A 14,197-nucleotide genomic window follows, 5' to 3' on the forward strand; every position below is an offset into this window, starting at 1 on the left:
GGGGGGGGGGGGGGGGTGGAATTCGACGTTGGATTTGGTTTATTCAAATGACGGGTTTTGACTTTGTTTTCAGGTGAATTGGTATCCGTGGGGAGACGAAGCATTTGAGGAAGCCCGGAAGAGAAACGTGCCGATCTTCTTATCTAGTAAATATCAATCTCGCTTACAGGTCAAAGTTGTTTTAGTTGATCCATGATGAGATTGATTCATTGTTCTTTTTTTCGTTTGAAGTTGGATACAGCACCTGCCATTGGTGAGGTCTTTTATTGATTTTGCAAGTGTTTGTATATGGTTTCTTCTTCATGGTGCAACGTGTGATCTATCGGGACTTGTGACTTATTCGATTAGGTGCCATGTCATGGAAGTTGAATCTTTTGAGAATGAAGAGGTAGCCAAACTGTTAAATGATTGGTTTATCAGTATCAAGGTCAGTTCCAATTAGTACCAGTTGGATGCTTCTTTCATAGTTTGAGTATCTGAAAAATGGGCTAATTACCTGTTTGCAAAATAGATTCAATCTTTAAAATCCCTCTCTGGTTCTGTTTTCTTATATATTGATATGTCGGTGGAGCAGGTTGATCGTGAGGAGCGGCCAGATGTTGATAAGGTATAAATTGAGGATAAATTTAAAATGTATGTGCTATCTTAGAGGGTAGCCAGGCGTTTGAGATATCTATTTTCTGCCGATCCGAGTTTAGTTCTGTATCTCTTTGTTGGACTGTGAATGATGCTGCACTACTGAAACTTATTTTATTACTTTGTACAGCACGGCTCGTGAAAATTTACTTTTACCGGATGCATAGATCTTGTAATTATGAACTTTATATCACGATATAATATATATTAACTTACTTTAAAGAAAATAATAGTTTTACGATATGCTAAACTAAATAGATCTGTCCCATCTCAGGTGTATATGACATATGTTCAGGCTCTTTACAGTGGTGGGGGTTGGCCGCTCAGTGTCTTCCTTTCTCCCGATTTGAAACCTTTGATGGGCGGGACTTACTTTCCTCCCGATGATAAATACGGAAGACCTGGATTTAAGACTGTGCTTAGGTAAAGAAGTCGTTAGACATGCTAAGCTCCTCTCTCCCCCACAAACCTCCCTTCTCTCCCTGTTATGGTCTCTGGTTTCTTGATCATATTAGCTCAGAAATGTTTGGATTCTACTAAAAGGTTTGCTAGTCAGTTGCATTATAGTTTTGTATGTAAAACCTTTCGATTTTCGATTTTCGATTTTTTCCCCCAAAGAGACCGTAGTATATTTTATGTTTTCAGGAAAGTGAAGGATGCATGGGATAATAAAAGGGACGTTCTTGTCAAGAGTGGAACTTATGCTATTGAGCAGCTTTCTGAGGCCTTGTCTGCGTCCGCAAGTTCGAATAAATTGCCAGAGGAACTTCCACAAAATGCTCTACGATTGTGTGCCGAGCAAGTAAAGCTCTTATTGCCTTGAAATTTGGTCTTTGTTCAATTATGTCTATGAGCATTAATTTGAATATATATATATATATGTGTGTGTATTTCGTTTCTGAACTTATTTGATGTTTATTTTAGCTTTCTCAAAGCTACGATCCAAATTTCGGTGGATTTGGTTCAGCTCCTAAATTTCCGAGACCAGTTGAGGTTCAACTTATGCTTTACTATACCAAAAAATTGGAAGAATCTGGGAAGTCGGGTGAAGCAGAAGAAAGCCTGAATATGGTAATTTTTAGTCTGCAATGTATGTCAAGAGGTGGTATTCATGACCATGTTGGAGGTGGATTTCACAGATATAGTGTCGATGAGCGCTGGCATGGTCAGTATCTGGTTCATGTGTTAATTAGCACTATGTCTTAACTTCATCATATAGGAAAATCTTGCATGTTTGTTGATTACTATACGCGAAATTTCATTTTAAATTGTTACAAAGACAGTTCTTATCATCAGAACATGAAGTGTGATTAAAGCATGTAAGGAAAATGTCGTTGCATTGTGTGGGGAAGAGGCGTAAATAAAGTTCTAATCGATCTCTACTTGTCCTACTTTGCTATGGTACATGATAAATTCTATTTTCTCTGAACAGTTCCGCACTTTGAGAAGATGCTTTACGATCAAGGACAGATCGCAAATGTTTATCTAGATGCTTTTTCCATAACCAAGGATGTCTCTTATTCATATGTATCTCGGGATGTTCTTGATTATCTGAGGAGAGACATGATTGGACCCGACGGCGAAATATATTCTGCGGAGGATGCTGATAGTGCTGAATCCGAAGGAGCTACAAGAAAAAAAGAAGGGGCCTTCTACGTGTGGACAAGTAAAGAGGTTTGCATCATCCTTTTTTGGGCTTTACTACACCTCATTATATTTTGTATGTTAATTGTTCGTGAGGTGGAGAATGATACCTTTCATTCAGTGTTTTATAAGGATACCGTTTTATTGAACTTTTCAATTCCCATAGGACCCGTACCACCATTATGAACCCGCTTTCTTCTAAAATTGTTCTTTTAGGTCGATGAAACACTCGGTGAGCATGCCGATTTCTTCAAGGAGCACTACTACATAAAGCCTTCAGGAAATTGTGATCTTTCCAGATTGAGTGATCCTCATGGTGAGTTTAAAGGAAAGAATGTTCTTATTGAGATGAAAAGTGTATCTGAGATAGCATCAAAACATGGGCTGCCTGTTGAAAAATATCTTGAGATTTTGGGGGAATGTAGGCAAAAGCTTTTTAGAGTAAGAGAGCATCGACCCAAGCCACATCTTGATGATAAGGTATACATTAACTCGATCAACTCGATTGTAACTGCTGAACCTCTATGCGTTCTTGTATGTTGTCCTTGTCATAAAAAAAATTCTAATGCCTTGGTGTTTCTTAGGTAATTGTTTCATGGAATGGGCTTACAATCTCATCATTTGCAAGAGCCTCTAAAATTCTGAGGAACGAAAAGGAGGGCACAAGATTCAACTTCCCAGTTGTTGGCTCCGATGTAAGATCGCTTTTATCTTCTTGTATAACTCCTTGTGAAGTGCAAGTAACTTCTCTAGGTAATACAGTTTCTAAGATCTATTTTAACAATGGTCGAGAAATTTGTGGGTTTCTGACATCGACAAACGTATTAGCAGCGTTTTATTTGTTCATTTTTCCTAAAAATGTTTAGATTGAATCATTGTTTGTATTCTATAAGTGATGATGCATTCTTTTAAAATATCAAGGGGTGTGTACTTCACTCAAGTTGGGCCAAGCATAACTCTGATAATTTGAGAAGGCTATTGTGCTTTTACGATGGTGTGTTCGAACCATTTCCCTCGACAGGACCGGGAACGGCCTTCGTGCTTGCCTATTAACACATATGTCTAATTTTTGTGTTCATGAAACTCCTTGGAGTGTCAAGGATTGGGATAGTCTTGCATTTTGGAATTTATGCCTTGAACTTTTCATTAAATCAATAAAGCCAACCAGAAAAAGAGAGACAAAAGAAAGAGTGATTGATTCATTGGAGCTCATTTATTGGTTACTCTCATTTTCTGCAGGCCAAAGAGTACTTCAAAGTTGCAGAAAAAGCTGCTCTTTTCATCAGGACAAAGCTTTACAATGAACAAACACGTCGGTTACAGCATAGTTTCAGGAACGGGCCATCCAAAGCACCTGGGTTTCTTGACGACTACGCGTTTCTAATTGGAGGCTTGCTCGATCTCTATGAATATGGCGGTGGACTGAATTGGTTAATTTGGGCAATAGAACTTCAAGCCACCCTGGCAAGAAGCACTGCTCTTATTGCTTTGCTAAGTTAATTAACTTTAGAGTTCTAACCTTATGTTAGAATCAATTTTGGATCTTTTTGTAGGATGAGCTGTTTCTTGATAGAGAGGGGGGAGGGTACTATAACACTGCCGGCGAAGACCCATCTATTCTTCTACGGGTGAAGGAAGATCACGACGGGGCTGAGCCATCTGGGAACTCGGTTTCGGCTATCAATCTTGTCAGGTTATCCTCACTGGTTTCTGGAAGTAAGTCCGATTATTACAGACAGAACGCCGAGCATCTTCTGGTCAGTCGACTATTTCCCATGAACATTCCTCCTATTCATCCAACCAGGTGTCTGAGATTTTGGATACTAATTAGCGGCTTTTTTATTCGCAAATGCAGGCTGTTTTCGAGAAGCGATTAAAGGATACAGCAGTGGCTGTACCATTGATGTGTTGTGCAGCTGACATGTTTTCAGTTCCATCCAGAAAACACGTCGTCTTGGTCGGGCATAAAAATTGGGAGCAGTTCGAAACCATGCTTGCTGCAGCCCATGCCTCGTACGATCCCAATAGAACAGTGAGTACAGAATCTGCAATTGCCTCCTAGTTTCAATCCTCTTAACCGTTCGTAATCGAGTTTTAATGGCAGGTTATTCATATCGATACGACAGACAAGATGGAAATGCAATTTTGGGAAGAGAACAACAGGAATGTTGGTGCCATGGCGAAGAACAACTTCGCTGCAGATAAGGTAGTGGGTTTGGTGTGCCAAAACTTTACATGTAAGGCCCCTGTAAGTGACCCTGAATCTCTGGAGGCGATGCTTGCACAGAAGCCTTCTTGATCATGTTACTTTATGGGAAGCTAATGAATGAATATGTTTGTAATCTATAATTAGGTTGGAGGAAATCACCATGGCGGGTTCCAAACTTTAAATGTTAAATTCAGATAATAGAAAAAATTCCTAGATTTTATTATGATATTTATGGTGCACCTCGAAATTCTAAAACGAACGTAATATTTTTTTGGAAGACTATTCCTCAGGTTCTTCGCTCTGCATCGAATTAAACTACATGCTCTACCGCTTGTGTGGGCCCTTGTCAATTCCTTTGAGTTTCATTCTTGCAAACGTACTCCTCAAGCGGGATACTTAGCGCGTTAGCTATAGCACTGCATGGGTCGATATGTACAGTGTCTAGTATCCATCATTTACGACTAGGACTATTGCGATATTTAATTCCATTCGCTCTCCTAGCTTTCGTCTCTTAGTGTCAGTGTCGGTTCAGCAGAGTGCTTTCGCCATTGGTGTTCTTTTCGATCTCTATGCATTTCACCGCTCCACTGGAAATTCTCTCTGCTCCTACCGTACTCCAGCTTGGTAGTTTCCACAGCTTGGTAGTTTCCACAGCTTGGTAGTTTCCACCGCCTGTCTAGGGTTGAGCTCTGAGATTCCACCGCAATCATTCTAGATGACGCATCGGTTTCAGTAACATTTTGAAACCTTGTTTATCAAGTATACATATGGCTTTGAAACCTTGTTTATCTAAGTATACACATGACTTTGCCTAAACATCGTACAATAGAAAAGAAATTATACCTCACGACAGCCGTAAAGAAAATTAATAGGGTAATACAAGAGTTCGGAATACGCATTGCAGTGAATTTCACGGTTTATTCCACATTCACATTGAATTTCGCGCTCTACCTGATAGAAGTCTCGCCCACTCTGTTTCCCGCAATTCGCAGCGAAGGATAACGACTCTGCCCATCCACCGCTGAATTTGAAGCTGAGTTCGAGTTATTGGGTGGTTTTCTTGATTACAGGAATCAATGGTGGAGAGGAGGAGACCTCTGGTTCTGAATTCAACGAAGGCCCTCGTCAGCTCCGTGCTTAACTCCTCGCTGCTCGCTGAAAAACCCCCAGTCGCCGGAAAAGACAAGCTCTCCCTCGATTCTGAGTCCCCCGAGTTACAGTTGCAAACCGGAATTCTCCGATTCGATGAGCGTGGAGATGAAAATTCATCTCGGAAGTCTTTTTCCTTCGACGACTCTGCCGTGGTTGGGGTCTCGATGTCCGTTCTGAAAAGGCTCTCCATAACTTCGGGCTCTTTGGTACGTCAACTGACTTAGCTCTTTAATTGAAGCATGTTTCGATTGTTTATGGGGCTGTGTTACGGGGTTTAATCAAATGAGCATATTCTACTTTTGATGTTCATTCATTCATATATTTCCGTTGTCTTCTGGCTAGTTATGGACTCGTGTATTGAAATTGTACTTGTTTAGACTTTCATTTATTTTCAAACTTCTGCCATCATTTTGCTGTCTCTAGGCATAAAGATTTTCGAAGGAAATTCTCTTTTGTAGATGGTGGATTTTTTGTTTTGTTTTTGTTTAATACTTCGGAATCCAGCAGCGTTAACTTATTTTGTTGGTTTCAAGGTTCTTGTGAAGAATCTGGAATCAAATACGCAGAGAGTTGCTCAGGTAATTGTTCTAGATCCCCCCAGCACCAGAGAATGCGCTTCAGACGTCAAACAATGTTCTTCTCGTCATGCTATGCTTGTTTTTCCTTCTTTTAATTTCCCTCAAAAGGATCAACAACCTGTGGATTCTGGCACTGCCTATCTATCTCCCCTTCTGGCGTTCAATCTTGACTTCCATTTATCATGCTTAGGAAGCCTAGTGAACAAAGGACAAGAAACTTTAGCATCATATCTTCAAGCTAAAGTGGACGATTTGACACCCGGAGAAGGCATTGTTGGTTCTATTATAAAAGTAGGATTGAAACCTCTGGTTAAGTTGCCTAGATATGCCTCGCACTTGAGGGTTTCTTTTGTGAAAGTGCCAACATGTGGTATCCTTGAATCTCTAAATGGGAGATCATCTGTTGAAGCTGAAAGTCGTCAGGAAGTAATCGATTCTGCTCTACAAAAATACTTTGAAGTAGAAAGGTATCTAGCTAGAGGTGATATTTTCAGTGTTCAAGTAAATCAAAACTGCAAATCCACATTTTGCATTTCATGCAACAAAAGCACGGGGGATAGAAGTGACATTATCATCTATTTTAAGGTGGACATCTTTATATCATCTACAAGGCTTTGATATTCAAGGAATGTTATCATATGCAACCTTCTTACCACGTGGAAGTCGTATTTTCAGGTTGTGGCAATGGAGCCATCAGAAGAACCAGTTCTTCGTATAAGTCGCACTCAAACTGCTCTTGTGCTTGGAGGCAGTGTTTGTTCTGCCCTCCCTCCTGATCTATTGGTTGGTTTACCTAGAAGGCTTTCACCTGTACAGACAAACACAGTGAAGCTTTTGGCATCCATACTTACACCACCTCTTTGTCCGTCGCCTCTTTCATCAAGATACAGAATTAGTGTTCTATTATATGGCATGGCAGGTCTATTATCGATTATTAGAATGCTTAAACCTTTTTATCACCTTTTTTTTGTTCTTTTCAAGGGTCAAGTAAATTTAAGCACTTGTGACTTATGTGTTATGACAAATCATAATTGAACAGATTGAACTAAATATGAAGTATAAACCTTCGGTTATTTGATTTGATGTATTTCATGTCTGCTGCTTGAATCAATTCTTTCACTGTTTCAGGGTGTGGAAAGAGGACTGTGATTAGGTATATTGCTCACAGATTGGGTCTTCATGTAGTAGAGTTCAGCTGCCATGATTTCACGGCTTCGAGTGAAAAAAGAGCATCTGCTGCTTTAGCCCAAGCTTTTAAGATGGCTCAAAGGTGAAGCACTGAATATGTTACTGCACTAGCATATTGAAAATTACTAGTTTAGAAGTATAATCTTAAATGTGGTGTAGCGAATTTACAATCTAAGTCAGGTGATGTATATGAATATGATTTAGTTGTTGCTGTTTAATGGTTCTTTAGACAGTGTCGTAATATATTGTGTTACGTTTTTTTCAGTGTACAAACACTTCATTTATTTTGTATTTAGCGTTTTAGATTATAATACACAACCACTCACTAATTTTTTTTTTGAAGAAAAACAGATTTAGTATTGTTATTATTATTATTTTGAATAAGAAACAATAGTTATTGGTGAGATAAAATTATGAGGGGAAATGTCCTGCAAAACCAAGGTGCCAAAAGACTTTCCAATCATAGAATTAAGGTAGAATTAGATTAGGTGATCCTAAGAGGAAGCTGCAAGTCAACAATTTTCTGGTGATCTTCCCGAGCCATTTCTTCTCCTTGGAAGAATCTATGATATTCCATATTGCCAAGCTCAATATGTCGACGTAGTGATTATCTGTATTTTGTACAGTTACATTCTATAAAATACCCTGCATCTTCTTATTTCTCATGTGATTGTATTTTATCAGATACTCACCAACAATACTTCTTCTCCGCCACTTTGACGTTTTTCGGAATTTGGGTTCTAATGAAGGTTCACCCAATGATCAGCTAGGCATCCCCACTGAAGTTGCTTCAGTCATTAAGGAATTCACTGAGCCAGTTTCTGACGAGGAAGATGCTCGTAATCAAGGAGAAAGAAACAATGACTTTGTAAGCAACTCTTCGTTTGTATTATAGTTTCAAGATCTTGTTTTAGAAACATGCCGAATTCAAAGAACTGTCTCTTTTTCATCGATATTTTAATATGCAGAACTACATTTTTAATTTCAATTCCCCTTCCCTTTCATGGAAGCTCACTATGATGCTTTTACGATACTATTTCAGGAGAAAAGTAAGGCATTCAGGCATCCAGTACTTTTAGTTGCTGCTGCCGAGAGTTGTGAAGGTTTACCAACTCCTATTAGGCGTTGCTTCAGTCATGAATTAAAAATGGGTCCTTTGACTGAAGAGCAGAGGATTGAAATTCTATCCCAGTGCCTGCAAGGCGCTCCTGAACTTCTTCCTAGTGTATGAAAATAACCTTTTTCCATTATTATATTAATATTTCTCGAATTAATTGTGTATTAGTGTAGAAAAATGATCAGTTTCTGCCTTCATACTCTAACAAATTGGGAAGCATTAATGTGAAGTAATTTTCGTTGTATTGGCTATCCAACTAAGAATACAGTGAAATATGTTCTCGCATAGCAAAACCTGTTGGGGGTAGAGGGTTAAAAATGAGTGTGAAATTATATGCACAAAAATCATGCAAGATTTATGGTCCTCATGGCTAGTTCTACTTGATTTTCATCCTTTCAATTAGTTTGTTTAATAGACATTATAGCAAGTACTACTGTATTAGAACATGAGACTATTATCATTGACAGTGCGATTGTTTCAACTTTTACAAACCTAACTAATTATTGAGTCCTAGTCCATTAAATATTGTATAATCTTCCAATAATTACTGAACTTAGTTAATAAGATATTGAGGCTTAAATGAAATATGATACCAATTTTCTTATTTCATTAATGAAATTTGCAATTACTTGTTGAATAAATACTTTTACATCCAGTAGTACATATATATTCAAATTCAAGCAATGTGTTGGTAACTTGGCATGGCCTGTTGTCGTTTGACATGAATGGTTGATAATGTGTTTCAATGATTATTGAACCCCATTCATTAATTGGTGAAAATACATTATTAACTCGTTAATTATGGAAAACAATTATCTGATATTTGGTATTTTGGTAAACTATGAAATTGACTGATTCTTATAAAACCTTCCATCTTCTTTTATTTTTAATCCATTTTTCAAAATTTCCCTTTCCGAATATTATATTTGATTCATGATCCTTTCATATCGACCACTTATTTTAATTTGCCAGGTAATGGTTCTTGCAGACTAACGCGGAGGATTTCATAAAGGATGTTGCTGCCCAGACAGCTGGCTTTATGCCGAGGGATCTTCATGCTTTGATAGCTGATGCTGGTGCAAACTTGTTAAGCAAGGTCAAATCTCAGACTAATAAAGTTGAGGACGAGACATTAGAGAGTCGACTTCAATCACAAGTGTTTACTGATAAATCCGGTGAAGAAAAGCCTCTTGTAATGGAAAAAGAAGATTTCATTTCCTCATTGGATCGGTCAAAAAAAAGAAATGCATCAGCATTGGGTGCTCCAAAGGTAAACTAATGGAGTTTGTTGCATCACATGTTGGAGTACGACTCGTTTCCCTGCCATTGGTTCTTGAACTAATATACGACTTGTTTGCCATTGGTTCCTGAATTAATAATCAATGTTCATGCTTTTTCCTTCTCTTACGTAATTTATCATTGAGTGCAAAAAAAAAAAAAAGAAGTTATTGAGACATCATTATTCTACAGGTTCCAAATGTGAAATGGGAAGATGTTGGGGGACTTGAAGACGTGAAGAAATCAATTATGGACACAGTTCAGGTGGGACATTTGGTTTGCAACTAATGCACCCTGCTATAATATGCATGTATATAGTATGTGGAACTTACTTCAGGCCAGGATAATTACGCGCCTGAGAACTAATAACAGGATAATAAATTTGAATGATCACATGTGGCTATTGTTCTGTGGATAATCGAACTATGCAGCGTGTTACCTCTGCCGTTTACTTGTTCTGATTTATAATGATTGTATTCCCACAGTTACCTCTGTTGCACAAGGATCTATTCTCATCAGGTTTGCGAAAACGCTCTGGTGTCCTGTTGTATGGTCCTCCTGGGACTGGAAAGGTATGCGATGGTCTGTCAGTTGTAATAGTGATTTCATTGTTTTCCTTTTATTCCTGTTAAGATAACAAGTTACTCACATGTTTCTTTAGACTCTTTTGGCCAAAGCTGTTGCTACTGAGTGTTCGTTAAACTTTCTGAGTGTCAAAGGACCTGAACTAATCAACATGTATATTGGAGAGTCAGAAAAAAACGTTAGAGACATTTTCCAGAAGGTTAGCTATTTTTCATATTTTTAAATATTTGGGGAGAAATTGAACTCTTTTCTGTTATATTGCTATTTAACTTCAGAGCATAATATTTCAAAATTTTGTAATTTGGGCATATACCTTGTAGGCTAGGTCTGCACGTCCATGTGTTATCTTTTTTGATGAACTCGATTCTCTTGCTCCTGCTCGAGGGGTATCTGGAGATTCCGGGGGTGTTATGGACAGAGTAGTTTCTCAGGTGATAAATTGATTATGTATTTGGAAGACAAACCTGCCTTTGATAGTTGAGGGTCTTTTAACATGGTAACATCTTTTGTAAATTGTAGATGCTTGCAGAAATCGATGGCCTTAACGATTCTAGCCAGGTACCTTATTCTAATTGATTCGTATTTCCATAATTTTGTTTTGTTTCAGTTCTCTTAATGAAAATTGTATATCAAAAGAATGTTTACTCGGATTTGTATCATTGAGCTTTGTTAGGACCTCTTTATCATTGGAGCAAGTAATAGGCCAGATCTGATTGACGCTGCACTTCTGCGTCCTGGTCGATTCGATAAGTTGCTATATGTTGGAGTGAACTCTGAAGCGTCTTACAGGGAACGGTTAGTTTGCATTCATGCATACGAGTAAACCCGGTCTCCATCCAATATTTAATTTGGTTACTTTTTCCAGAGTTCTTAAAGCACTCACTCGAAAATTTAAATTGCACGAGAACATATCTCTTCTGTCTGTTGCCAAAAAATGCCCTCCAAACTTCACCGGTGCGGATATGTATGCCTTATGTGCAGATGCTTGGTTCCATGCTGCAAAGCGCAAGGTCAGTCTTGTCAGTCGTGTGCTTTATGCATGCATCTTGCTCCGTACTCGATTTTAAATTACTTTTTAAATGGGGTCATTGTAGAAAAGGACAGTTGTTTTTGTCTATATAGAATAAGTCTGTGGTGCTTAGAGACTTAAATTGTTGAGGCTGTAAGTGGAGAAAATAAGACTCTTTATACTTCACGCCTGGTTCGCCATTGATTTATCTTTTGGAAGTTATGCTTATTATTATACTTTTTGTTGCTTTCCTCAAGGTTATAAGTTCAGATTCAAGTTCTTCTCTGGATGACCAAGACGATGCTGTTGTAGTTGAATATGATGATTTTGTGGAGGTACTTCGTTATGTTTCTTCACTTATCTGTAGACTACTTTTGTTCATCTGATCTGCAGAAAAGAAAAAGAATTGCATAAGATCGTCCCGATGAGTTTTTATTGGGAATGGGGAAGAAAGTTAAGACACTTTTATGCACTTGAATTCTGTTAAAGAATAGGTTACTGAAACCCAAGTTTGGATAATCAGCATATGGTTTATAGGTTCGTGATTCGTAGGAGTTAGTCTCGAATATAAAAGATAGTTCTTAATGTAATTTTGATTTTGATGGCCTAGAGGACTAACAAATTCATAACATAGATTAAGTAAATGTGAGATCCCACGTCGGTTGGAGAGGGGAACGAAACATTCTTTATAAGAGCATTGAAACCTCTCCTTAGGAGACATGTTTTAAAATCCTTGAGGAAGCCCAAAAGAGAAATCTAAAGAGGACAATATCTACTAGCAGTTAGTTTGTGCTATTACAAATGGTCTCAGAGTCAGACACCAGACGACGTGCCAAGTAGGACGCTGGGCCTCGAAGGGGGATGGACATAGGCGGTGTGTCAGGGGAGGACGTTGGGTCTCGAAGGGAAGTGGATTGTGAGATCCCACATCGATTAGAGAGAAACGAGTGTCAGCGAGGACGCTGGGCCCTAAAGGAGGGATGAATTATGAGATCCAACATCGGTTGGAGAGGGGAACTAAGTATTCTGATGTGGAAATCTTTCTCTAGTAGACATGTTTTAAAAACCTTAAGAGAAAGTCCAAAGATGACAATATCTGCTAGCGGTGGACTTGGACTGTTGTAGTAAACATGTTTAACTTGAAACATCTATCTTTTTTTTATTCGTCTTCTCTTTCTTGGGTTTGTATAAACAATTTGTATGGCTCAAAATTTGATCTTAATGCCCTTCATATACTCACAGGTCTTGAAAGAACTCTCTCCCTCACTGTCAATGGCTGAGCTCAAAAAATACGAGCAGCTGCGAGATCAATTTGAAGGAGCTTCAAAATAAGGTATGAATTTAGTTTGTTCAATCTCCTTTGATTGGCCAATGATGAGTTGGATTCTTGCTGTGATAGGGGTGTTGGTGGGTTTTTTTTTTTTTTTTTTCCCCTAAATATTAATATTATAATTTGTAATAATTAGTTGGAAAATAAGATTATTTAAAATCATATTTAAATTTTATTATAAAGATATACATGAATTGAAATACATATAATAAATCAATTAATATAAAGTTTAGATAAATTTGGAGTATTGAAATTACTTTAATGGTGATATACATAAAATCATATCTATGTATTATTTGCTTTTAATTGCTTATCCATACGAAATTTGACTTCTACCAACAACTTTTATAAAAATTTAAAATTTAAAATTAAAAAAAAAAAAGTAAAATTCTTAAATATCAAATCAAAAGGTTTCAATATTTATCCCAATATTTAAATAATAAAATTACCGTAAAAATAACTATAATACAAATTTTATTTATATTTATATATATATATATATCCTTTTATCTGTATTTGTCACATGTTAAAAAAATGTCCTCATCCACGGAATATGCTGCTGGAAAGTTCTTGTTTAGACTGACACCTGTCGTTTAGCTCTGATTTTCCAGATAATAACAATTTTGCCATTCCATTTTTTTTTTCTCACAAAAATTTAAAATTAATTAATTTTTCAGTTTCTAAATTTTTGTCAAACTTACCAACTGCAGTCTTCAACTTGTTTTTTTCATTTCAAAATTTCCAATCAAATTATTGGCTTATTAAATAAAATATGTATTTGTAAATTTCATCAATATTAGTCAATTTATTGTCTAATTAAAAGCTTTGTGTTTGTAATTTTTTTTATTTCTTAAAAGGAATTAAAGATCTTGATAAATTTTTTTTTTTAAATATATTTAATTTCGGTTGGTGTTATGGTGTTAGAATTGAGTTGGGTTCGTGTTGAACGACTAAAAATATAAATATTTATACATTTGTGAACAAAACTAGAAAATAAAAAAAAATTGTACTGTTACATTTCTTAAAAACTCGAAACATAGAAAAATATAAATATTAAATAAAATCTCAAGTGGAAAAGTATACATTCTTATCGGTGACTCGATTATAAGAATTTCAAAGTTAACGGCTTTTAGTTCGGACTTATGAATTTTCACTTTATGAAAATGATTTTTACGAAAGGGCAAAATTGGAATAAAATGTTTGTGGTTTTTATATGGACACTATAGATTTATGGTTAGTTTTTTTATTTTTTTATTTATTATTATTATTATTATTTGGTTAACACACGTGGAAGTCGTTTGAGAACGGAAAGAGTTGAAAAACAAACAGCAAAAAATAGCTTCATAATATGGTCGGGGTATTTCTGACTTTTCCCAAGTCAAATATTACCAATTTTTCAGATATAAATAATTATTATCGTCCAATTGGCATGTTTGATATTTATTATTAACCATCGTTAGATCAATTAAAT

The 14,197-nt window shown here is 36.8% G+C and overlaps 2 protein-coding genes across 2 annotated transcripts in view; both read left to right on the forward strand.

Moving 5' to 3' along the window:
• The window catches only part of LOC111460750 (spermatogenesis-associated protein 20), a 6,030-nt gene extending 1,359 nt beyond the window's left edge, over positions 1-4,671 (forward strand). Inside the window, exons 2-15 of the mRNA XM_023104017.1 lie at positions 74-146; positions 232-253; positions 349-427; positions 575-607; positions 911-1,059; positions 1,282-1,438; positions 1,561-1,801; positions 2,069-2,310; positions 2,497-2,760; positions 2,865-2,975; positions 3,520-3,744; positions 3,834-4,037; positions 4,136-4,312; positions 4,385-4,671. Coding sequence (XP_022959785.1) covers positions 74-146; positions 232-253; positions 349-427; positions 575-607; positions 911-1,059; positions 1,282-1,438; positions 1,561-1,801; positions 2,069-2,310; positions 2,497-2,760; positions 2,865-2,975; positions 3,520-3,744; positions 3,834-4,037; positions 4,136-4,312; positions 4,385-4,579 — 2,172 coding nt within the window. The 3' untranslated portion in view covers positions 4,580-4,671. The remainder of the gene's footprint in view (positions 1-73; positions 147-231; positions 254-348; positions 428-574; positions 608-910; positions 1,060-1,281; positions 1,439-1,560; positions 1,802-2,068; positions 2,311-2,496; positions 2,761-2,864; positions 2,976-3,519; positions 3,745-3,833; positions 4,038-4,135; positions 4,313-4,384) is intronic.
• Positions 4,672-5,393: 722 nt separating this feature from the next.
• LOC111460749 (peroxisome biogenesis protein 6) lies at positions 5,394-12,833 on the forward strand. Its single transcript, XM_023104016.1, has 16 exons — positions 5,394-5,847; positions 6,175-6,804; positions 6,895-7,138; positions 7,348-7,489; positions 8,092-8,275; positions 8,450-8,632; positions 9,513-9,794; positions 9,995-10,066; positions 10,288-10,374; positions 10,464-10,586; positions 10,708-10,818; positions 10,907-10,945; positions 11,061-11,182; positions 11,253-11,397; positions 11,654-11,731; positions 12,639-12,833. The coding sequence occupies exons 1-16, from the start codon at positions 5,566-5,568 to the stop codon at positions 12,726-12,728; spliced, it is 2,814 nt and encodes a 937-aa protein (XP_022959784.1). The 5' UTR covers positions 5,394-5,565; the 3' UTR covers positions 12,729-12,833.
• The last annotated feature ends 1,364 nt before the right edge of the window (positions 12,834-14,197 follow it).

Source organism: Cucurbita moschata, unplaced genomic scaffold (genome assembly GCF_002738365.1).
Source record: "Cucurbita moschata cultivar Rifu unplaced genomic scaffold, Cmos_1.0 Cmo_Scf00024, whole genome shotgun sequence".
NCBI lineage: Eukaryota > Viridiplantae > Streptophyta > Magnoliopsida > Cucurbitales > Cucurbitaceae > Cucurbita > Cucurbita moschata.